Source organism: Pholcus phalangioides, unplaced genomic scaffold, assembly GCF_987345545.1.
Source record: "Pholcus phalangioides strain wild (caught in Gottingen) unplaced genomic scaffold, Ppha-v1.0 ptg000009l_1, whole genome shotgun sequence".
NCBI classification, from domain to species: domain Eukaryota; kingdom Metazoa; phylum Arthropoda; class Arachnida; order Araneae; family Pholcidae; genus Pholcus; species Pholcus phalangioides.
Window position 1 is genome coordinate 12,205,692 of NW_028301602.1, and position 26,867 is coordinate 12,232,558.

Below are 26,867 nucleotides of genomic sequence, written 5' to 3' on the forward strand. Positions count from 1 at the left end.
TTAATTTGGTTTGTTGTGACTTTTCAAAACTGAAATTTTCGGAAATTTTATCCTGATTTTCGATCTGGAAATTTTTGTCTCGTCCATGAACAGGAATAGATTTTTTTTTTAAAAATAGAGAAAAACCAGATTTTTTCTTCCCATTTTTTTTAAAAATCAGACGATGTATATCTGTTACGGTAAATGTGATAAATTTGGTTGATAAATAACCACCGAGCATTTTTTGACACCTAGATAAATTTCTCTAAATTGATCACACTTTTACCGGCGATTATGCATCGTGGGCCACATTAGATGACTCCAACGGCTACATTTGGCTCGCAGGCCATGGGTTGAGCATGTATGACCTAAACAGTGCCTCTACAGCGAGAACACGACATTTTCGGACATAATACTTTGGATCTCTCTATATGCGTATATTTATTATTGAAGGTCTTGGAGTCTGAAAAAACTCATGTCATCTTCTATAAAATATTAAACAATTGAAAAGACACCCTCGTCTTTTATTACATTCCTCTCTATCTCTCTCTCTCTCTCTCTACAATCTCAGGGATGTTTTGATGGTGTATATTTTCCGTACACCTAGCACATGATTGATCTTTAATTACTGTTGAAACGTGACGTCACGGAACAGCGATCAGAATTAACGAGCCGGCCGTCAGTATTCAACGGTTTGGTTTTATTTTGTTTTCTTGCCCGTGGAGAGAGTTAGATGAACCCCCTTTCGATTTTTTTGGTGGCGTGACTGCGTGACCGGGTATAATATATTACGTCGGTAGGAAGAGACGACACTGAGTACGCATACCAGAAACAAATTAATTCTAATTTTTTTGACGAAAGAGCGTGCTTTTTCCCGAAATATTCGCTGATTGATTTCACAGCTTATAATCCTACGAGGAACTAATTGAATATTCATTCGGTGACACTACCTACAGCTGCGATTACCGATTCCAACTCCAAGGTGATGTGTCAGCCATTTCTCAACGTTACGCGTGTTTTTACGGTGTTAATTGACTCTCGCCGTGATAGTTTATCATTGAGAGCGATGAGGATTTCACTTTCGTCATTTTTTATATCGGACAGTTCTATGCGTTGTTTTAGATAAAAAGTAATTATATACATAGGAGAATATTGAAAATCGTAATTATATGAATTGAGAAATTGAAAGTTGCAAAAGCATAGGGGTGTGAAACCTTAGCATAATAACATGATACTGATTTAGTCATTACCTGTATCTCATTATCAGTTTTAAAAATACCTAAAATCTCTCTTTCTTTCGTTACTGTCTTCTAATTTTTCATTTATTTTCAATTCTATATTTGAATGATAATCTATTAAAGTAAAACAAAATAATTTTATCTTTAAATTGATTTATCTTCAGTTTTAAGTAGGAGACAAGCTTTAAATTTGTTCACATCCGATTTCATTCATCTTGAGAAATGAAATAATCAGATATGTAATTGGAAAATCTATTAACATTTTCGATTTTAATTTCACTGATTGTTCATCTCTAAATCAATTTATTTTCGATTTTATTTCAATATTAACAGTAAATAGGAAAAAAGAAAATCAAAATTCATTAATTTAGTTCATATTTGACTGCGTGAAATAAAACCAAAGCGCTAAAAACCGAAACATTTAGGACAATTTTTATGAGAGATATAATTGGGAAACCCTCAGATTTTTTCGCCTAAAGAATAAAATTTTATGTACACGCAGAGAATGAGAAATATTGTTCTTTATGAGTATACCCTTAAGAATATGATCGTTCACAATTGCAGTCTATCAGTATAGCGGTAATTTAAGGATTTTTGTATCATCTTGCCACCCCACCAATTCAAAATTCAATAATTTTACAACGGTGTTCTATGCGCTCACCTAAAATTTTCCGCCTTGGGCAACTGCCACCTCTGCCCCCCCCCCCCTAGTTACGACCCTGTAACGACACCATTTTAATCTTGTCCCTCTGTATTGGACGGTTAGTGGAACACAAGCATGTGGTAATCGGGCATACAGTCCTATCATGTATACCAATTATGGAATGCATTCCAAACAAGTCAAGCAATGGTCCGGAGACCTGTGCTTAAGGTAACCCTTAAGCCCCCTCCCCCACCTCCTCTGATGATCGATATATTGCTATAGCATCACTTGATACGACAATATCTGCCAGTACTGTGCGTCGAAGACTCCACGTGAAGGGACTGTATGCTCGAATACCACGTGTTTGTGTTCCACTAACCATCTAATCCAGAGGGGCAAGAATAAAGTGGTGTCGCTATGTTATATAAGCCGTCACGGGCTTAACTTTTGGAAGCCAGTGTATTTTCAATAATTCAATATGAATTTTTTTTATAAATATCGAATTTTTAATCTTTTTTTTTTTTTTCTTTTTAGTCTTACAGAAAAATCAAACACGGTGCTCCATTTTCTGTCAGAATATCCTACAGTGATTCAAATCCGGGCTATAGATAGATAATTTTCGATTATCGATAAGATATTAATAGCAATTCTCAATAAAACCCGTTATGTCTAGTTTCTAAAACTAAAGAAAGAGACGTTATTAGTCAATTATGTTTTCCCTCTTTTCACAATAATTATTCAATTTTAATCATTTGACGACGCTGAATTTCCTCAACTGAATCAAGCTTTTCCGTGACAAAAAAAATTAAAATAGCTGAGACGAATGAACATAGATGTTAAATTAGATTATCACATATTGACTATTGTCCGTAAATTCATTTGATTAATCTATTCAAAGTTGAAGAATCTATTTGTTTCAACAGAAGAGATTCTGTTGAAAAAAACAAAGCCGCGGCACTAAACAAGGAAAAATATGTCCCCAAATTTAAAAATGGATGCCGTATTCAATAAGTAATTATCTGTAATTTTCATGTTTGATGAAAGTGAGGTTTTTTTTTTATATAATGAAATATGGGGTCTGCCTACGTGTGGCCTGATTCGGAGTTTTCTTCTTTAACCCTAAAAATTTCTGTGGACGCAAACAAAGCTGATGGAAAAGAAAGATTTGACATCCGTATCTAACATGGACGACGCAAGTTAAGTAGGAAAGAAAAAAAAGGCTTTTAGAGAAAACAGTAATTACCAACAACAGAATCTCAGGTGCACCATTAAGTCCATCGCGTTGATTGGACCTCCAGCATTGAAGAAAGTGACCCTTTCTCTCTTCTTGTGACATACTTTCTTTGATGGATTTCTTTTTTTTAATAATTATGGAGAATAACGTGACGCTTGTAATTATCTTGATTGTTTTTTTTTTAGAGTAGAAAGTATAGACATTCGTGATTTTTATGGATTGGAATTCAATCTCGAGATCCTCCACATCGGCAGGTTTCGAATTCCAACTGATCATTATTTCGGTATTAACTAGGCTGGACCACAAATGATTCTATAATCGATTACTTTTGTTTCTATGAATATTCAGTAAGGGAGGTAAAGGAGGTAATTCCCCTCAGAAATAAGGTTCTGTATAGATTGATTATCATAATGGATGGTTTCAGTATTGGGTTGGGTTGTTCCGAAATTTTTGAGAAGAGAATGAAAAAAAGTTTTACTTCTATGTTCCGTCTGATATAAAATAAAATTTTTCTTGTCTCGCGACTTTTCGAAAATTTAAAAAATTTCGCCCACGTGCGATGTGCCTTTTGACATTACATTAGCTGGTGATTTTCCCTGTAATATTGAAATGAGAAAGATATGATCATATATTTATCATCATATGTTTCATAAGACATTTCGAATGCGCTGTGAAAATGAAAATTGAAAATCGCGTAGAATAAAAGGAAACATTTGAGGATTCGAATTATATTTCGATTATAGCATTCTCGCGCAGATAAGCTGGGCGGGGTAGAAATTCAGAGAAAGGGCGAGGAGAAGGAAATTTAAAAAAACAAAAGAGCAGTTTATGTGGCGGAAATTCGGATAAAAATAGCAAATAAGGTGGCAAAAATTCAGAAGAAAAAGGCAATGGGACGGAAATTCGTGATTATATGGCGGAAATTCAATTATTTTGGTACCTTTAGGTACAAGGATGCTTGGAGCCGAAAAAGGCGGAAGGGGGCAGAAATTCAGAATTAGGGGACTTATTGGATTCATAGGAAAATGATTCAGTAAATAAGGGCATTTATTGGAATGATTTCCGCATATTATCGTGTTTTTTGTTGTTGACTAAATCGAAACAACATGCGCACGATAGTAAGTAATAATGTAGAAAAGGATTAATGATCTCTCTGTCCCTCTGTGTCCAGCGTCCTTGGTCATCTTCCAACTACGGCATGACCATCGATATTATGAACAGATGAAGTAGCCTGAACTACTGTTCGCGGTTGCAAAAAAAATAATAATATAATATTTTTCATTCCTGTGAACACATAATCTTCAGAGACTTCCATGAATATTTATTTCTACAACTTTTCATTACCGCCAATTTTAGACTGTAATAATCATAAGCAGGTGGTGCAGGCTTCCCTAACAGCGGGGCGGGGGGGGGGGACGAATATTCTCCTCCGCCCTTACCTATGTCATAGGAATTTTTTTTTCCCCTGAACGGAGGGGCAATTCCCCCCTCCGCCCCTCCCTTTATCCACTTACAATAATAATCAAGATTCTAAACTGTAAATTTTGTTTTGCCATGTTGAAAACTTTGCATAAATATGTATTTAAAATACACAGATTATGATAAAAACCAGACATGTCATTTCACTAGAGTTGCAATTTCCCCATGTTGTCATAAAAAATAAATTTTAATGCGACATAAATATGCATTATAGCAGCTGTAACATGCGCGTTCGAAAAGCGCTCAGAGCAATTTTGCCAAACTATCAACTTAAACAGCAAACTTACCGGCGAATCAATGTTTGTTTCAGCATACAAAAAATTTTCATTGAAAACAAAATTTTCTGTCGGTCTTGAAAAAAAGAACTCTGACTCACTGGATGAAAAATGATTGTTTTTGATGAACAGGGGTCAGAAGGTCGAACCCCGTGCAACTTTCATGTTGTCCGAACGCTACACCCAAAACGTAATTCGTGACGCCCTTCTTATGTTCTGTGTTGCCCATATATATATATATATATATATATATATATATATGTGGTTTCCTTACTTTCTTCTTCTTCTTCTCAAGATTGGGGCCCCCTTTTGGATATCTTCAGGGTGTGCCAAAGGAACTGGAACATGTTTTTTTAGGTTGTTTCTACAATGATGTGTTAAAGTGTGGTCTCGGTCGTAAAGGTGATCGGCAATTCAATACAGAAGTTTATTGTTTCCTAGGAAATCATTAAAAAGAAGTTGATGCTTTTTTTTTTTGCCTCTTTTTCTGTTAATGATATCGTCGTTTCGAGTGTCTTAAACGGGCTCAGTCTTGAATTTGATTTTTGTGGAATATACAGGCTAAAATAATCATGGCTATTCAAGCATTCTGGGGCCCTAATGTTGGATTGATATCAAGATTTGTAATTTAAAGTATTTTTTCCATTCAACAGTTCTGAAATGTAGAAAATGTTATAAAATTCCTCCTATAGAGGGCGCTGCAGCCCAGTCAGGAGCACGTGCAAATTTGTTCTCTAAAAGTAATTTTCCTTTTTCGAAGAAGTTACTAATCACGCTTTTTACTGACATGTTTTGCGTCTAGATGTCGTGACATTCTCTAGAGTTTATTTGTTCATGTTCAGCTGGGTGTAACGATTTACGGAAAATTCACGATCAATAGTTTGGCGCCGGAAAATTCACTAACAACAATTCACCGCCACCGATAGGAAAATTCACCGACGGAAACATCACCGCTGAAAAGATTCACCGACAGCAGTTCGCCACCAATGAGTGAGCGAGTGAATGTGTGAACACAAGTGAGTGACCGAATGAGTTAGCGGATTAGATAGTGAGTCAGTGATTAATTTTATGAGTGAGTGGGTGATTCAGTAGCTGCACATATGGCAGAATGAGTTGGGGATTGAGTAGCTGCACATGTGACAGAGTGAGTGGCCGTACAAGTGGCTTAGTGAGTGGGTGAGTGACAGTATGATTAATCAAGTGAATCGGTGAGTTATCAACTGAGTGTCACTCACTGCTCATTCACTTCCTGATTCTATTTGATCAATCATTCACTTGCTCACTCATCTGCTCATCAACTCACTTGCTATGTTGTCACTTTGTCGGTGGATTTGTTGGCGATAAAGAGTTATCATAGTGTCTTTGTTATTCTTTCTCTTCTGGAAATTAATATGCTGTTGCTCTTCATATTAAAAAGTTCTTTGGTAATTATTCCAGTCGTCTGTTTTCCAATGTCTGACCCTCTATAATCTTAAGACATGAATCCGTATTATTTAAGCTTATGGAATAAGGATGCCGTGTATCCCCCCTCAACACATATACGCTCACCCGGGCAAGAGCCTGGGCCCTTAAGTGTATTAGGTGTCTCGAACGCGATAGTGAGATCTGTCGCAATGATTCTTGTAGGCGTGTATGTGAATTGAGGGCTTCGACTTTCACAGCCACGTAGGGTACTCAGGATCATTTTGCTAGAGGGCCCGAAATGCTATTGAGACGGTCCTGGGTGCATCGTGTAATAAATGCAACATTACTAGAAATAAAAGACACGTTCACGCTGCCGAAGAAAATCGTTTTCCAACGATCAGATGTCAAACTTATCCTATCACTCGAAAATGTTATGAATTTATAATCAAGAACATGCTAGATACCGTAGATTTCCTGAAATGGCTGATACTGTTATGCCAAATGTTTTTCAAAATTCTGTTTCTGTTGATTTGTATCATGGACCCTATACGTACCATGGACCCCATACTTGTACCCTGGCGTATTTCCTCTGAAAGCATGTTTGTGCATATTCCTCTAAAACAGCGGTTCTCGGCCCTTTCTGACTCGCGGAGCTCTTTTCAGTGTATAATTTCTATTTCGGAGCCCTGTTTAACTCAAGGAGCCCCTTTTTTTAGTATATCATTTATATTGAGGTACACTTCAGGCCTCTTTTTTTTTGTTTGTTTATCAAATTTATTATTTTATTATTCTCGAGTTGCCGCGGGGGGCTCCGCGGAGCACCGACCAAGACCGCTGCTCTAAAGGCATGTTTGTGCGTATTCCTCTAAAGCATAGGTTTGCAACCGGAGCTCCGAGTGCACTCACCAGGGACTCCGCGGTGGCTGGAGGAAAATAAAAAACAACAGAAAAAATTTGAAGGATAAAAATTATGAATATTTTTAAATAATTAAAAATGAATCAGTATTTTTGAGATGAATAAATAAAAAATGTGTCTACGGGGCTCCGCCATAGAAATTATGTACTAGAAAGTGCTCCACGGGTCAAAAAAGGTTGAGAACCGCTGCTCTGAAGGCATATTTGTGCACATTGCTTTTAAGGTGTATTTATGCATATTGCTGTAAAGGCCCTCTCTACAGGGAAATTTTGTAGCTAAAAATTTTTTTACTGCAAAATCGTTAAGCGCATCATTTAAATAGGAAAAAAAAATTGCGTCGATCCCACTATTGATGATAACCGCATAATTGCTTTGAAAAAAAAAAAAACTACTTTTAAACTCACTCTAAGTAGTTACACGTTTCTATATATCATGGTGATACATATACAGAGTGTCCTGTAAGTCCTAATTCACCCTTTTATCTCATCATCCGTTCATCGTACAGGTATGGCTCTAATTTAAAAGATGCTCAAAATGTGTTCCGAAATGACTTTGTATCAGTTTTCGAGGGTGAAAATACAGTGCGTCATAAAATGAAAGATCTCAATTTTCATACGGTCCTCCTGTCCTCTAACTTTCAATTAGAAAGTTGTTGCCCTGTGCTTTTTCCTGAGGGCAACAGGAAAAGTTGCACGTTTCTATATATAAGTGCAATATTTGCTGAGACGAATTAAAAATGCGGAGAAAAGTCGTGAAAGAACAGCATAAACTAACGGACAACGCTTTTTCCCTTCATAATTATGAAATGAAAAATTAAGAAGTTCCTTCCCAACTTTTCTCCGAGAGTTTTGAATTCAAATATCTCAGTGAATAACTCACATTAAAAAAAAAAAATTGTTGACCTCAAGAAAGACAGAGCAACAAATTTCTAATGTGAAGTTTGAAGCCAGGGGTAGGGGGCGTACAAAAGTTTAATTTGCTTATTTTATGACACTGTATTTTCACTAGTACAGAGTGATTCATGAACTAATTTTGGGCATTCTTTTAAACTAGAACCATACCTCTACGATGAAAGGTTGATGTCATAAAGGCCACATTAGGACCTACGGGCAGTGCCGTCTTAACGCATGGGCCAACCCAGGCACGGCCATTATTTGGGGGGTTAGGGGGGCCGTTGCCCCCTCCGGCTTTTGAAAATACAATAAAAATGGTATATATATACACAAATATATAAATACATACATTGAGTACATGTTCTTTGCCCCCCCCCGGAAAAAGTTGAAATGACGTTCCTGGCCCAGAGGCCTCAAGAGGGGGGGGGGGCCTCATAAAAATGAGATTCGGTTGGAATTTTCTAGAATTTATCAGTTAGGGACCTCAAAAAAACCCCTTAGCTCGGGGGCCCATGATGTTGTTAAGACGGCTCCAGGCCCGTCATTTGGGGGGGGGGGCAGGAAGGGCCGTTGCCTCCCTCCCCTGGCTTTTGAAAATACACTAAAAATTATATATATATATATATATATATATATATATATATATATACACACACAAATATATAAATACTTACATTGAGTAAATGTGCTTTGCCCCCCCCCCCTCCCCCGGAAAAAGTTTAAATGACGGCCCTGGACGGTTCTGCCTACGGGACATCCTTTATGCTACAAGGTTCAATCAGCCACAAGGTTTTCTAACCGATGAAAGAAAAAAAACATTTGTATAAAGCTTCTGTACCTCAGAATAAATTTTAATGGAAATCCAGTGTAAGCAGCGAGTTTTAAATGTGTAGCCTAATTATAATAATTTCTGCATTTTCAGCAGAGAATTTGTGCATACATAAAATATGTTGCAAAGGCGATATCTCTACTCATGTTTTCACGACCGAAATCCTCTTATTAGTTACTACGGAGAAGCTGGAAGCGGCTTAATGAGATGGACTTCCTGATTTCATTTAATAAACCCATGATCTGCAAAAAAGGAAAAGAAAAATATCTACATTAGTATGATTGTGCAGTGGTACAACTCGCAGCCATGTTGGAAACGTATCGCGTGGTTTATTGGCCGCTGCCAAGAAACGAACGCGCCCTTCGTAATTTAACTTGGGCATTCTTCTAGGGTGGGGTCGAAGCCCCTTAATGTCTTGGCAACGAAGTTCATGACTGAAATTTGCGTCCTTTTGTGTTATTAGGTAGGGGAAAGTCGTATCTTTTCCTCTCGCTGCTGCATATGCTAATGTATTCTCCCTTGGTTATACATAAGTAAATAGGAATGGTCCTGTTGGTTTTGTTTAAAGAAAAGGTGATGTACAGGGTGTTCCATAAATTCGCAAATAGTTTAAAAATTCATTGAAATTAAAGGAACTGATATATTTGAGTGTGGTTTACGGAAAAATTGTTCTCGTGAAAGGGAGATTATATTCATTAGGAAAATATTTTAGTTCAAATTTTTGTCGGTAGAGGACACTGCACGGAAGCAAATTACAAAATTCCTTCATAGAATCTTTCTGAAATCTCTTTTGTGTCCGAAACGTTCGTGAAGCTTCAGCTGGTGATTTGTGGCTGAGTTAAATCACTTCACCAATAGCGCTTCATCCCCCAATGCCAACATCAAGATGAAAACCTTATGTTAACTCCAGTAATAGTAAAGTTCAGAAATGAGCTGTTAATCGTACACCCTGCATTTTATAGGTCTCTGATTTGCATATTTCCAGTGTTTCCTTCGGTGCAGCACTATCTGTCGACAAAAATGTGAACTAATTTTTTTATATACTAAAAAAACTTCTTTCATCAGAATTACATTTTCACAAACCCCATTCAAATATACTAATTCCTTCAGTTTTTATCAATTTTTAAACTTTTTTTTTTTTTTAAACGTAAAAAATCAATTTTTACGAATTTATGGGACACCCTGTATACGCACGGGATTAAAAAGTATTTTATATGCTACCAGTGACGTAGATGCACACGCAGTGGCGTCAATAGTGTGGAAAATCAAATTTTCATTATTAAATGAGACAATCGGCTGACATAAGAGTAATTACCTTAACCAACTGGAAATTTGAGTATATGACGAGGAAACATAACGTAAAAAAAAGATCAAAACGTATTTATGACCCATATTTACGTCATAAATATTAGATGAATTTCTTTTCAAAAACTAAATGTCACTCACAGGTCACGGCCAGAATAAGCTAAACAATACATTCAACGAGATGGTATTATCTATCTACCATTGTGGAATTTGTTCGTTTCCTGATCCCGCAACGCACCAGGAAACTTTACCGGTCAGAGTAACCGATCCATTCAATGGTAATCGTTATTTGGGCCGTGTATTTACCGCATTACCATGTATAATTCATTTTATTTATAAAAAAAAATTACTCATCGTGAAATGGAGACATTCGTACCCTAACTGAAATCTGTAATCCCAAACTTTTTCACTCGTAAGTTGGTTCGCAGCTGATATCGATGATGCAAAAATGTCTTTAATTGTTTTTGTCTCTGGCAAAGTACAGTTGAAGAAGTGTTTCACAAAATGAGGTATGGGATTGGCCATTTAGAGGTAGGCGGAAAACTATGAGTTAGTGTCGAAAGAAGAGTGAAGTTCTCCAATAATAAAAATGTCGCACGCGAAACTTAGTCACAAGACACAGTATACTAAAGATTGCTATCGCAGGGAGTCCTACAGGGAGGGAGTTCATGCACCAACCTCTCGGTGAGTATAAAATGAAAACAGAAATGTCGAATGCTGCCGTTCGGAATAGGCAATAAACTGTAGGTCCTGGTCTAATTAGCCCTCATGTGGATGTAGTGCGACAAAAATGATCAAACACATTACGGGTAGGTGCACAACTTCTCATGCTTTTTCTAGGGCAAGAAAAGTCTCTCACGTATTTCTTGGGATACGCTGCCTCCTACGGATATATGTCTTTTTAGTATGTGTAGTCTCCTGCATATTTCTAGTCCTGAACATGCTTCTGACGCATTTCTAACAGTACACAAACTTTCTGTGAGCATTTCCAGCGGACACTTGACGCATAATAAACCTGGGAACAGCCATAGAGCCACAACCTTCGACTATACGAGACGAGGGTTCGAATCTCAGCTAGCTGGAGCATGAATCTTTTTATCTTAGCGTCTAAAATTTTCTCTAAACTATGGGGCCCCAGTTAATTAGCTCGATTCCTCTTGAAACGAAATGAAGCATACTTTAATATATCCGGCATTTCTTTTTACCGTCACCATAAAATTAATTTAAAAAAAAAAAAACTTACTAAAACCGATATATTTGATAAAAGTGCAAAAAACTTCCGTTATCCGTAGAGAACAATTTTTCAACGTTTATTGCAAATTTTACGACCATTTTGTCCTTGAACTAGTGAATAAATCAGAGAGTCATAATCGAGCGGATAAATCAAATTCACAAATTTGAGAGTGATCGAGGTTTTGAACTTCAGCAATAAAATTTTATTATTCTGTTTCTCTGTGTAATATATTATAAGAGGGGAAAATGTACAATGGGGAATCTTACTTCACAAAAATAACAGAGACGATATGCAAACACTCTCTCTTGAAAGAGCTGCTGCATTTTATTGGTTTTATTCTCCCCGTCGTATGAGCAAATATCCGGGTTCAGTAACCAAGTAAATCCATCCAAACATGAAAATGCAAAAAATCTATATCCATGTGACGAACATGAATGAAAAATGCTTCTGTTTTTCCAGTCCACCACACATTCAAGCCCCATCTAAATTGTGTTCAGATAAATACGATAAAAAGCAAGAAAACAAAATCATACACAGTGATTAAATATATTTTTCGAAATTATTCGTTGAACTTATCAACTCTATTAACTTAACTTTCTATTAACGAAAACTGTAATATGCATTTACATTAATTTCAAAAAATTGATAAAAATAACTAATTTGATTCCAAAATATTTAGAACTAATAAACTTATTCAAAAGACTGATAAATGAATACGAAGAATTAATATAATGATATAACAAAAAGAAATTCCGATGAATGAAAAAGTGTATAATAATTATAAAAACGTTTGAAGTTTTTCAATTGATAGGTTTTGATTTATTATAGTTGCTACAGTGATGCAAAAAATTAATATACTGTACATCTTTTCTCATTATCATGAAAAACTATTTAATTATATATAAAGCTAATAAACTAGCTCAAAGAAACAAAAGACAACGCAAATACATGTATATAGTAAATTAATGCACAAATTAATAAAATTAATACTCATATAAAAAGTTGATAACTTGATGTAAAAATTAATATACTAACACAAAAATTGATGAATTAATCTAAAAAATTTTTTATAGATACGGAATTTTTTTAATACGCAATAAATAAATTTGTGTGAAAAATCGAAAGTTGACATGAAAGTTATCAAAGTAATTTTATAGAATTAATAAAGTAATGTAGAAGTTGATAGGGATTGATATGAAAAAGTTATTATATTGATTCAGAAAAAATTAATCAACACAAACATTTCTTGCATCGACTCGGAAAATTAACAGATTGATACAGAAATTAATATTATTAATATAAAAATTTAATTAGTTCGTACAAAACTTACGAACATAAGAACTTTGCATATACAAACGTAAGAAAAAAATTAATATGAAAACACAAACAAAATTAAATTAACGACTTTTTCGTTTGGTATGAAAAATTATTTGATTAATACATAAAATGAGGATTAAACCGATGTAATAAAATTTTAAGGTTAATGTAAAGTTAAGGGGGTTGGTGCGAGCAGATTTTCGAAAAAAACACATTTTCGAATTTTTCAATTCCCAAATACTATAAAATCTTCTGCGTCTAGCTATGTTTAAGTTTTTGTTCTACCTGCACTAGAAATATATTTAAAATATTTTAATGTAAACTGCTGGCAGGCATTATATAATTATATGCTAATGTTTTTCACTAAAATGCTCTTTTCTCAAAACCAAGTTTTTTGTTAGATAAGGAAAAATTTTCGAACACCACTCATTCAAATGCATCGAAAATTCGTGTGTCTCTCAACACTATGGTGTTATATACTTTAACACGATGATTTTTCTATTAAAATTATTTAAAGAATTTTATGTGTGGCACAAATTATGGGTAAATTTTCGTGATTTTTGAAAAAGTTAAATGTTGAAGTTGAAATTTGAGAAAAAAAATAATCAACAATTAAAATCCCAAATGCTCTCGTTAAATTGTATAAAAACATATACTATGGATATTTTTATACGATTTAATTTTTCCTCAAACCCTATGGATGAGAAGATAGAAATTGAGTAAATAAAGTGAATAGAAAAGTTTTAAATGTTTCTTAAATTAAAGAAATTTTTCCCATAGGAAATCACGGGAAGATAAGATCGTGCAGCAACCACCCTTAATGTAAAGAATCGATCATTGTGAAAAAATATATATATTAATGCAAAAAAATTGTTGAACTATAATTGAAAAATTAAAAATTGATGCAAAATAATTAATAAACCAACACAAAAAACTCCCGTGACATATTTTCGAGAAAATGTTGGTATTTGATAATACCTGATGAATTATTCAAAAGGTAATCCGTCGGTGATGTCAGCACTTGCTATTCGTTTCTCCTAAATGTCAAACAGCACTCAATAAAAATAATAATAAGTACAAAAAAAAGGAAATGAAACCTTATTTCGTGCTATTTTGTAACCCGTTCTTCTATTGGTTCTTCTTCTTAAATATGACCCGCTGTTTAGAAGGGAAACTAAATAAAAATAAAGGGAGAAAAGTAGAGAAATACCCTAAAATACTCAACCGAGCGTTACGTCATCAGGTGGTTACTTTTATTTCCTTTTTTGTTGTTTCGTTACGCACATGCGCGTTCAAATCACATTTCCGCACGCACATGTCTACATCAGTGTCAGGCAAACTACAGCTGCTGTGAGCGAGCTTAGGACTTATTTCTTTACCGATTATTGTGACGTGACTTCAGTCACATACACGAGTCACTTGGCTGTTGACTTCACTGCCATGTACATGATGATGTTGTGATTGGTAAGACAGTGAACCGAAAATCACTGGAATACGATGTCATGCGTATTGTGTACGCCACTGCCTCTAAAGTTTGGATCATGCTCATGGTGAGTTTTCTTGGGGTTTTTTTTTTTAACACCCCGTTTACCATTAAAGTAGTTTTGAATAGAACTTCAATATCCTGATGTGAATAATCAACAGGGCATTTCTCGTGTTAAATTAAAATTTGATTAGTTTTATTAAATTTTTTTTCTCGTGTGGTTGCGTGAAAATTTACGATTAAAAAATAAATATTACACTTGCTTTTGAGAACGCTATGAATTATACATACATTTTCAATGTTGATCCATAAAATAACATTAATCAATGAACTTCAATAGCTAAATATTTTAGCACTTACAATATCGGAGTCACTTTAATGAAATCATCATTAACCATTTTTTATTCGAAATTTTTTATTAAATAAATCTTTCTTTTAACTATGTTAGAAATGAAATAAGTAATATGTGTTTAAACATTGCATTATATCCTACTGGACACGAGATATGCTTTTCTCTTATACTACCTTTTCTTATAACTAGCATAAAGTTAGTCGTGTCGAGCGAATGACTTGCTAGGAGTTGAGGGTGATACTGTGAACATTGTGTCCCGTATTTTTTTTACGGGATGGAAACATTGTTTTCTTACATTATTTGTTTGTTTCCTCTTTCCCTAGGAATTTTTCCCCCCTCAGAACTTAAAGCCATAAGAAGCGTTAACGAAGTTACAAAACATTGTGAAAACAAATAATCATGTTTCGGCTTGTTCATAAACATGTATTGTCTGGGAACCATTGCAAAAGAATATCTATTCCAAAAATCATTCTCGAAGGCATGAAACCATTGTTGTCGGACAATGTTTTCGATAATTTCAAACGTTTATAAACGTCTGTTGATATAAAACTTTTATAAATGGGTTTATGAATGTTTTCACCCTTTAACGCATCATGTAGCTGATAAACTATAATCAATTGATATTCAATCGTGATATGATATGATTCGTATAAAAATATTTATACTAAACATTTATATAGCTATTAAAAATTACGGAATAAAAAAACAATTATTAATAATTATGGGAAAAAGTGAATTATTAATAATCATGGGGAAAATTGAATTATTAATAATCATGGGGAAAATTGAATTATTAATAATCATGGGGAAAATTGAATTATTAATAATTATGGAAAGAAATTGAATTATTAATAATTATGGATAGAAATTGAATTATAAATAATTCTGGAATGAAAAATTGAATTATTAATAATTATAGAATAAAAACGGAATTATTAAAAATAACGGCATACAGTAATCTAATTATTATATTATGTTGTACTCGTTAATTTTGTCAAAAAATTAATTGTGGATTTTGAATTTTTTAAAAATAAATTATTACAGTATAAATTTCGAATTATAAAATAAAAATTCATCCAATAATGTTGAAGTTATTGAACGTTGAAGGACCTAACATTGATTATTCATGTTAGCCCTTTCATACCTCACACGTATTATAAATGCCGGAGATCGGATAAACACCGCAGGTTTTATTGAAATATACAGAGAAAATCACTTTTGTATCGAGCCTAATACCTAATTCATGGAGTTTTAAATACTATAAGACAATTAAAATACCTAAAATCATGGTGTGAATGAATTTTCCTAGTATTCAGACGTGGGAGCAAATATTTCTTGAAGCTAATAAATTTCTCTCTTTCCAAGGACATATCTGTTAAGATTCTTTCGAGAATTATTTTTCCTTCTTCTATAACAGACTAAAAATAGTAAAAAAATTGTCGAGGAACTTCTCTATACGAACTCTTCGTATTTATCACGTTGTGTTAAGGTCTAAGGCCTAAGTAACAATGAGAAACGTCTTATTTGACGAGCGTTATTCAAGATGAATGAGCACTTCCTTGTGTCCAGAGCTGGACCGTTTCCATATTTCTTTTGAATATAAAAGTTACGGTAATTGTGATAAATTCGGTTACTATGCTTACTTACCAAGCATTTTGGTAAGTTTGATAAATTTCTCTAAATTTATCAATTTACCGGTGATTATGCTTGGTAAATTTAATAAGTACTGAAACATTATCACTTTTATCTGCGATTATGCATGAATACCCAATATATCGTTGATAAACATGATAAATCGCACTATATGATATGCTACACATGATAATTCATACATGCGTTATATCATTATATCGGTGGTTCGATACTAAAATTTATTATCATTATATCGAGGTGCGTTTGTAAAATCTGTTATCATTGTATTGGGATCGTGAAATTTTTTATCATTATATGGGGTATGGTTGTAAATTTTTTTTATCGTTATATGGGGTATGATTGTAAAATTTTTTTTATCATTATATCGGGGTACGTTCGTAAAATCACTTAGCATTATATCGGGGTACGATCGTAAAATTTTTTATTATTATATTGGGGTGTCACTGTATATTCATCACACATACTGGTGTGTTCATTGTAATTTTTTTCATATTTATCGAATTCACCAATTTCACTATGGTATCATGCATAATCACAGATAAAGGCGATAATTTTCAAGTATTTATCAGATTTACAAACGACGCTTAGTTACTATGAATATTCGCCGGTAAAAGTGATAAATTTATCAAACCTACCAAAACGACTGGTAAGTATGAATAATAACCGATTTATAACATTTACCGCAACGTAAATAATATTCACGTTTATAAAATTTATCGCATGTGTTGCATGAAAGTAATATTTCATCATAAAAATGTAAATATAAATATATTTATTTATCTGTGAGTGATAATTGAAAAGCGGTTAAATATCGTCTTGATTTTTTTTCCTTTAAATTTTAAAACTATAAATTTTGAATATATAACAATGTACAAAAAAAATCATAAAATTGAATAACTTTCTGAATAATTTCACGTTACTTACACGAAAAAGTACACGTTGATTAGTGATTACATATGTAGTCCATGGCCCTTATTTATATCCTATCAGAAAAATAAATTAAAATTCAAGATTGTAAATTCTGATTTACTACGAACTGTATTTCGAGTATTTCGTGTATTTCGTGTTTACTAAATTTGGGACGAATGAATTTTCCGCTTCTGTAGATAGATTGGAAGACATCAGTCATCGAAAATAATTATCGTGAATCCGATAAACATCTTTTATGGGCAATGACTTTTCCAATATGAAATCGCTCTATTAAAGTGATAAAGATATACACATTCATGTTGAATTAAAAAGAAAGGGGGACATGAATGAAAGTTATGTCAAACAATTCTCTATTGATAACGAAATAAAAGCAATATATATTTGGAAAAAAAACGAAAAAAAAAGTATTTTTTCTATGGTTTTTCCTTGAAAAATGATATTTATTAACTTTTTATTCATGTTTTTCGCGACTGTGTCGTTTTCTAATGACCTGATTTCCGAATTATTAAGAGAAATTGAATGGTGTGTTGCATGTGCAAGGACATGTTGCGTCAAACGTAATTTTTTTTTAAATAAAATTATCAATGAAAACAATGAAGAATAGCTCGTTTTTTAAATAAAAACAACTGTCCATTTTATTTTAGTTCTCGCATTGATTGGATAAATTCGTAGAAATATATATGTATTTTTTTTGCATGTTTTTCACATGCAGTTTAACAGGTTCACATGCACAGGTTATGAAATTTACTGCCGATACAGGTAAACAATAAAGAATATATTGACATTTACTACTTTTCCTGTTGAAATAAATTCCTCAAAATGTAGCGATATTAGAATTTTTATTTACAAAATATATATTTTTTAAAAAGAATATTGCTGGGAGAGAAACTGTAGACTCTGGATTCTCATCTTAGTTTTCATCGCGATAATCAGGGCCCATCTTAAGAGCACCATCAGCCCTCGGACCAGGCGATTTTTCTGAGGCCCTCTCTACCAGATAAATTTACGTGCATACTCTTCGAAAATTTCAACTGTATATCATTTTTGTGAGACCCTCTTCTCTCGAGGCCCCCGTGCCGTGCCCGGGTGGGCCCATGCGTTAAGACGGCACTGGCGATAATCAGCGTTCGAACTCCGTTGGTTCCACGAGTGGGACGGTAGGAATGTTGGGACCACACACACGACACACGTTCCTGCAATTCGTTGTAAGTTCCCCAGAGGGAAGAGGAATGTTTACGAGATGCATAGAGTACAGTAGTAGTCTTGATGGACTAATAGGACCAGGCCTAGGCCCCTCCTAAATCACTAAGTTACGTTACTGAAATTCGACCTTTTCAATGTATATCTTAAGATGCCAGGCAAAAATGCATGCGCTCCGGGTTCCTGAAGTCGTTACGACAGCCCCGGAGATTAAAACTGATGTCGCTCATGGATAATAATAAACATTATGCTGTTTTCTAACTTCGAAACCCTAATGCGAGCTGGTCTTTCATTTGCAAAATTCTCTTCGAGCAGGCAGACCTGCAACATGATACTTACATAACATGAAAGATTCAAGATTTACCATCTGTTCTTAAAAATATGGAAGACAGTTGGCATCACCAGTAAGAACAAGAAACAAGCACAATCCGAAAACATGAATACATTAGGCAGAGCCGTCTTAACAGCCTCTTTGGCCTCACGGGCCAAGTGATTTTTCTGAGGTCTTTCTTAACTAGTAAATTCTGGAAAAATTCAACTACTTCTCGTTTTTCTGAGGCCCCTCTTCTCTTGAGACCCTGGGCCGTACCCGGGTGGGCCCCATGCGTCAAGACGGCTCTGACGTTAGGACCACGCATACAAACTCGCACTACCCTCCTGCATGTACGAAAATATTCGCTGGAAATACCGCAGAGGAATATATACGAGGGGCATGTAAGGTTAAGTAGCCGTCTTCACAAGGACGGCTGACAGGGGCAGCCCAGACGCCTGATACGATTCTTATCTTTTTTTTTAAGCTATAAATTCACTATAGTAGGGTCCGTTCAAAATTAAACGAGGCGGCCGACTAAAGATTCTAGCCTAGGGGCCTTGCTGGGGGAGGGGGTGGAATGGCCAACCCTTTCATGCACTTAGATCTACGTAGCCTATGCACGTACTGACCATCTCATATATATTATTATTATTTATGGGAAGAAAACAAAGACTTTTCATGAGAAATAAAAACCATAGAGAGACGACTATTATATATGAAATGGAGTCCTTGAATTGTTTTGCCCTGGTTTTAGTCTATTTACTTCGGCACTGAGGGTCACGGTGAGTCCACAAAACAATGTCATTATTCGCGTTGAGTGACGTTTCGAATATAGATTATTGTCTATATATATATATATATATATATAGTGACCTTCGAAATACCTTATGATGCTTTAAAATTTTTGTACTTTTGTGGATTGTACTCTTGTGTCATTAGTTATTCTTCAAAGACATCTTGCGTTACAAAATCGATTGTGTTAAAACAGTCGACGCTCGTTTTAACGACTCCCATCGTTCCACGGAAACCGGACGTATGTTGGATGGTCGTTATATCGAAAGTTTTTTTTTAAATAGTGAAATTTAGTTGCTGAAGAAAATTCATTATTTAGCCGGAATAATTTTTTTAATACTAGCAATGAAATGCATCAGGATTAGAAACTAATATAGAAACTCATAATAATAAAATCGATATTTATTTGAGGCTCAAGTGCAAGAAGTCAAACACATTTAACGATAGGTTAGCCATATTTTCCCGAGAAAAATACAGGAGATTGGAATATATACGGCTAATATAGTTAAGGATAGATTTTTGTTAACATATGTGCAAAAAAAATGAGCAGGCTGCACCATGGCCCCCAACAGTGCCGTCTTAACGCATGGGCCTAGCCGAGTACGGCCGGGGAGCACTCCTTAAATACAGGAGGAGCCTCGTGAAAATGAAAATATGGTTAAAATTTCCCAGAGTGATGCATTTCTAGCTAGGCCGTGGCCTCAGAAAATCTATTTTCTTATGGGGGGGGGGGGGGCTATGATGATTTTGAGACGGCCCTGACCCTCCAACATCCTGCAGCAGCGTCCGTAGGATGGGATATTTGGACACCTCGTGAACAGACTTTCTAAGAGCCCCTTCTATAGTGGATTTATAGCGTAGATAAACAAAAAGAGAATCATCGCAGGTCCCAAGGATGGAGCCCTGTCAGCCTCATCCTTGCGAGGGCCTTGGCAGCCCTGAGTTCGGACGTACTAAGTAGTGGAATATTTTGAGGTCCTTTTTTTTTGGGTTGAAAATGACGTGACAAGAATCAATACTTATAACAAGCATCGACTGTATTCACTAAAATAAACAAAATTTCTGACATATGTGTTGTAAGAGGGGTGACAATTCAAAAATAATTCCGTTGTTGGGGGGGGGGGGAACACAACGAAAATTTCCAATTTTGCTACATGTCCTATTACCGTAAGACCCCGATATAACGAGCTTCAATTCAACTAATTCCTCAATTTCATGGTTTTTTTAGAAGTCTCTGTGTGAATATTTGTGTCAATCTCAACCCCAATGTAACATATTTCTTCGATTTAACGAATAAAAATTTCAACTTTGTCTTATTTCTTATTCGTTAAATCGAGATTCAACAGCATATTGGTCTTTTTCGATATTAGGTTGACACTATTCAATTTTTGAAACCGGATCATGGCATGAATTCGATGTCACTGACACATTTTTTCCCAATGGAATAATTGCGATAACTTATTTATAATTGATTTTATGATTTATATAATTGAATTTATGACGGAGTAGGATTATATATATCACAAATTTTCAGCACGTAATGTACGGCTCTCACAACCCTCCCCCCCCCCCCACTACCAAAACACACCGACACACAATTCTTATTATTTTTTTCAGTAAATTTCGCATGCTGTTCTCGTACGATCTCGACAAAGTGTACGTGAGGTGCGAGTCTGTCGACAAGAAAATTGAAACAGGTGTTAGTCTGTTTGTACGATGAAAAGCTGACGCGTGTGGGTGTTGCGCATGCGTTTTTCCATCTCCCTCTTTTTCCAGTATTACTCATCAACCATATAAACAGTTTTTTTTGGTTTTTTAAAATATTATGATGGCTTTGACAGCGGAAAAGAAGCGTGGAAGTTTCCCTTAAAAGACACACATAACACGTACAAGCAGACGCTACGTGACGTATTTCTGTAATGTACTGTGCAGGTTCTTGTCGTTAAATTGAATGTGTTTACGTGACAGAAAACCATGAAAATCATGAAATGCATGTCGTTATTATACTAGTCATTTCAGAGGGTTGATATTTTTGTTCATCACGTTTTTAGTATTTGTGACTGACACTGGATTTTGTAAACGGCTTTACACCGAGGGTGTTTAACTAGCAAGAGGGTCATATGCCATCCAATAAACAATCTTAAAGCGACACGTCCATGTATTTAATGCACTTTCAAGTGAATTTAAAATTCCATTTTTTCCCCCACAAAAGAGTATAAGAAAACCCTTGAATCGTTTTACGAGGACAAATAAAATTAAACAGAAATTATTTTAAAATAATTTAGATACAAAAATAGCACATGAAGGGGGTTGGTGCGCGCAAAGTTTCCAAAAAATTTCGAATTTTTTAGTTTTTAAATATCATGAAATTTTCTGCGTTTAACTGTGTTCAAGTTTTTGTTTTATCCTGTACTAATAAAAATATTTTAATATAAACTACAGGCAGGCATTATTATTATATGCTAATGTTTTTCACTAAAAGTTTTTTTCTCAAAACTAAGTTTTTTGTTAGATAAATAACATTTATTCGAACACCCCTTGTTCACATGTCTCAAAACTTGGTGCGTCTCTCAACACTATGGTGTTATATACTTTTACTCGAGGATTTTTTATTAAAATTATTTTAAAAAATTTATGGCATGAATTATGGGTAAATTTTGGTGATTTTTGAAAAAGTTGCATGTTGTTGAAGTTAAAATTCGAGAGAGAGAAAGAAAATTAAAATGTCTATAGTATTAGGGAAAGAAAAATTGAGTGCCTAAAGAGAATAGAAAATTTTTAAATGTGCTTCTTAAAAGGAGATTTTTCCCACAAGAAATCATGGGAAGCCAAGATCTTGTAGCAACGATCCTTAATTTTCGACATAACCTGAAGACTTTTATCCCTCTTAGCAGCACTCACGAAAAATCTCGCTCAACTCGATACTTCGTATGTATTTCGATAATTATGAGATATCTCGTTTCTTTAGAACCTGCTTATTTCGGCAATGACGAGCCGAAACATGTTTGTAATGATGCTTCTCTCTTAATAACAAACATGTTTTTAATCGCCCCCCCCCCCAGTCTGTCTATCAACATGAGCGGAGTCATCTATTGTTCACGTTTCGATAACGCAGAAAAGAGGCAGTGCTCGACATACAACTTCCCCTCTGGAGGGGGAAGTATGCGAATATGCGTAAAATATAAATAGTAGAAAAAGATTAAATTATTTCTCTTCCCTGTTTTATTATTATTATTATTCTCGAGTTGGGAAGGAAGCACTATCACCTGCACAAAAATCGGGGAAAAAATATCTTCTTGAAAAAGAAAGTGGTATTTTACAGAGGGTTTGGTTTTTCCTATTGTGCCAGTTATAACGCGGATCAGTGAAATTTATGAAAGTGTTTAAAGTGTTAAATGTATTTTTCTCAACGAATTAGGTTTTTCTACCTCTTTCTCGAAGAAAAAACAGGGATGCGTTTGCAGAGCCAGAGTGCGCAAGTGTTTCTGCACTCCTATATCATCGTCGAATCGCTTCCCTGTTTATGCGGGCCTAACAAATAGTAGTCGCAAGGAGACATGTTCGGAATGTAGGGAGAGTGTTCCAGAGCTGATCAGTGAACCACCTTCAGCTTTTTCAGCTGTTCATATAGCAGTATATGGCCATGATTGTGTCGTTAAAAAGGATAAGTTCATTTCTCCCTAGGCTACCTAGCCATAAGCGACGGAACCTAGGGGCTGAGGCCATTTGAGCCCCTACTAAATTTTGTAAGGGGGGCTGTGAGGCTTCCCCTCCCCCCCCCCAATAATTTCTAAAAAAACAATGCAATCTCATGCGAGCAACTTTCAGCGCACCCCCCCCCCCCCAATGTTTTCATCATGTCGGCACCTCTGCATCTAGCAAGCACTTTTCGGTACTCCGGGGACCAGGTTATCCGCAATTTGATGGATTGAACTCTCCCATAGTTTATACTGTACCAACTATTGATACTGTTTCTGATATCTGTATGTAGATTAATAATTACATCAATAATTTCGCGAAGAGTACGAATGCTGTCTAGTGATGTTCGTCCGCGAAGTGGGGCTCATTTTCGACCACATCATCTCTTTCTGAAAATTTTAATTCCTACCATATATACTTGAGTTTTGGAAAGTGTTTCTTTCTTGAATTGTGTGCAGAAAGCCTCCTCAAAATTTCAGACACTTTTCACCATCTTTTGCCAGAAATATTATAATAACGACCATTCACTTGCAAGTTCGATAAACGCCGATTTATTAATAATTCGTAATTGGTTTATCAGTAACGACTTACAAATAAATGTAACAAAAACGAAGTTTATGTACTTCTCTTCTATGACTAATATAAACTTCAACCATAATCTGATATTCCACAATAATAATTTCCAAAACATTTCAACTTGTAACTGCCAGAGTCTCGAACAGGTTTCCACGATTAAATACCTAGGTATTCATATTGATCATAACCTCAGATGGAAAACTCATGTAAAACATCTGCAAAGTAAACTTCGCTATGTAATTTACAAACTATATTACCTAAAACTATATATAGATCACTCGTTCATGTTAACACTTTATTACTCATTAGTTCATTCCCTTCTGTTATATGGTTTAGCTATCTGGGGTGGCGACTTCATTTCAAATCTTACACCAATAATGAAACTCCAAAAAAGAGTAATAAGACTCATCGCAAGTGACTATTTGACTCCTTCTAAACAACTTTTTCACAGTCTTGGAACCCTTCCCCTACGTCAGCTTTATTTCTACAAATCGACTATAATTATTTTTAAACGACAATTTGCTTTACCTCTGAACAGTTCCCGTTTCTCAAATAGATTGAACAATATATACTCTCTCTACCACTTATCCACAAAACTCTTCTGAAGAAGCATTTTACTTACCTCATCCCGAAATTTTGCAACTCTTTACCTCCTGCTATCCTTAACATTACTAACTTATTACCTTTCAAAAGACACATGAAGCAATATCTTTTTTCAATCAGGGACATCGAGAGTTTCTTTTGATTTGCCTATGCTCCTCAATCAGTTAAATTATGAATCTATTTGATCTTACGCATTGCAACATTACATTGATTTTTATTTGCATATACTTATCTGAAAATCATGCAATGTGTATTTCATAAAATTGCACTCCTTGCTGTTGCCAAAAATACTACAAATTATGTGAAAGTTTTGTTTTGACATTTGATTAATTTTTTTTTTTTTTTTTTGAAACCCCCTCCCCATTTTGTGTGTGTGTATGTGTTTTTGTAATATTTCGTTTTTCCGTTTTAGTTTGTTGATGTTGTTTACTAATAAGTAACTGTGTTCCTTATTATTCATTATAAATTTGCAATTTATCATCCAGTATGGGTCTCTAGACCCCTTGGCTGATTTTTTGTTTAATCTTGTATTTATGTAAAAAATTAAAACAATAAACAAACAAACAATAAACAATGCGCTGCTTAACGGATGTATGTACCACTTGTTCACACCTTTCTGGACTGAAATTACGGTTTATATTTGATTCACCTACGTAACTGGCTTGGAATGGCAAGTTTGGCATCAAAGTGTTTTTACTTCATCAAGCTGCATTTCTAGTTGAATCCAAAAGAAAAAAAAAAGTTTTTCTGCTTCAAATGTATTTCGGAAAACCGAAAGTTTTGAACGACCCCCCCCCCCACCCTGGCCCTACAACATCTTGGCACGATGGATAATTTTTCGACCGACGTAGGCCATTCACTATTTGGCATATTTATTTGGTTTTGGATACAAATATTAATAGACTAAGTCTAAAAAAATGGAAGGCAATGACTCTTTATCGTGAAACATGTTATACCATGTCACCTCGCGATCCATCAAAAATTGATCCGTGATGGCATAGATCGAAAATATCGATACGCATCATGGTCTGAGTATCATCTTACTTATTCGATGCTCATCTCTCTACTTAGCATGTTGGTTATCAGATACCAGTAGTTTCGCTCGGAGCCATTTTGATCAGAAATTATGATATATATATATATATATATATATACACACACACACACGGATATTTCAGAAATTAGATAGGGCGTCTTCGTGTGTTCTCGCAACCGTGTCTTAGTGGGGATATAACCGCTCACGTGTCTTCAACCGACCAAAAGTCATCTTTTCGACCATTTCTAATCCTTATTTCTATTTGAGATGTCGTCTTTCCACTTGGCTTCCATTTCGTCTAGAAGGAAGTTATGAATTAACGGGTTATTTTCAAAGACGAAGGGCTTTTAAGATAGGCCATGCGTGCACTAACAAGCTTTTCGAGCGTGGGTGAAATTCAAATAGAGATACAACTAAAGGCCCTTTCAAATCACTCTTCATTAGTTAACCTGTCGAAGAAAATAAACCTGTTAAGAATCACGCTGACTATACAATATAATGGTTGATTTCACTTTCTATAAACGTTTTTAGGATTACGTAAAAATCTTTTTAAAGGGAAAAAGACCTTTTTAGTCCTTTTTTATTAACGAGCGTGCAACGTCCGTCATGGACACGTTGCATTGTGATTTAGTTTTTATTATAGCTTTCGAGATATCACGTTTCTTTTTTTTTTTTTACGTAAAACATGTACGATTGCCATTTCAGAAAGAAATAAAAGTTAATGGATAGAGAAATCTTTGAAGAGAGAGAGAGAGAATAAAAAAAATGAATGTATGAGTACACAAGAGAGTATGTATGCGGATTTGGTCACATGCTGTGAATCATGTAAAATCGGAAATCATACAAAACATTATGCAAAACCATGTCGTATTTTATGGGTAAATATGATGAAATGCTCTGTAATTGTGGTTGAGTAATGGTAAATCCATTCATTCATCATTCGATTTCAAGGATCTTATAAGACCTTAAAACACTATTTGGTCTTCTTTTTTTTTTATGTCATTTGATTTTGAAAGAATATTCGTTTATTTTTTATTAGTGCTTGATTACGAGAAATTGTACAATTTTAGATGACACGTATTTCCAATGGTTGTGTAATGTATGTCGGATTCACCAATGAATTTTTAGAACTTTGAGTGTTTCTGGATGGCGTGCATAATCACGAAGAAACTGAAATTAAGTAAAGTTCAAAGTTCACAAACTTTACTTGGCATTCAGCAACTCCACCGAGCTGCACGATGCAGCTAAAATATTTCACATGAAATATTCCACGTAACTCGAAATTCCGCGTAAAAACATTCATAAGTGGTAGCATTGAAACCTATCATATTCTGAGAGGAGAGCGTGGCGATGATTTTCTACTGTTCGCCAGCGTTCCAGGTGATCAATTTGGACTTCCAAACTGTAAAGTAACCTACAGAGATATGGTTATGGTTTAGCCATTTAAACTGACCTAAGAATCGTCATTACTGCTATTAGCAGAT

General features: G+C 34.9%; 1 protein-coding gene across 2 annotated transcripts in view; it reads left to right on the plus strand.

The window, feature by feature from the left end:
* The window catches only part of LOC149081769 (uncharacterized), a 380,853-nt gene that overhangs the window by 267,200 nt on the left and 86,786 nt on the right, over positions 1-26,867 (plus strand). Inside the window, exon 1 of one of the 2 annotated variants that reach the window (XM_089237207.1) lies at positions 14,152-14,296. The exons of the other annotated variant lie outside the window; for it this stretch is intronic. Coding sequence (XP_089093333.1) covers positions 14,249-14,296 — 48 coding nt within the window. The 5' untranslated portion in view covers positions 14,152-14,248. Of the gene's footprint in view, positions 1-14,151; positions 14,297-26,867 lie in introns of those variants that run through there. 2 annotated transcript variants of the gene reach the window in all.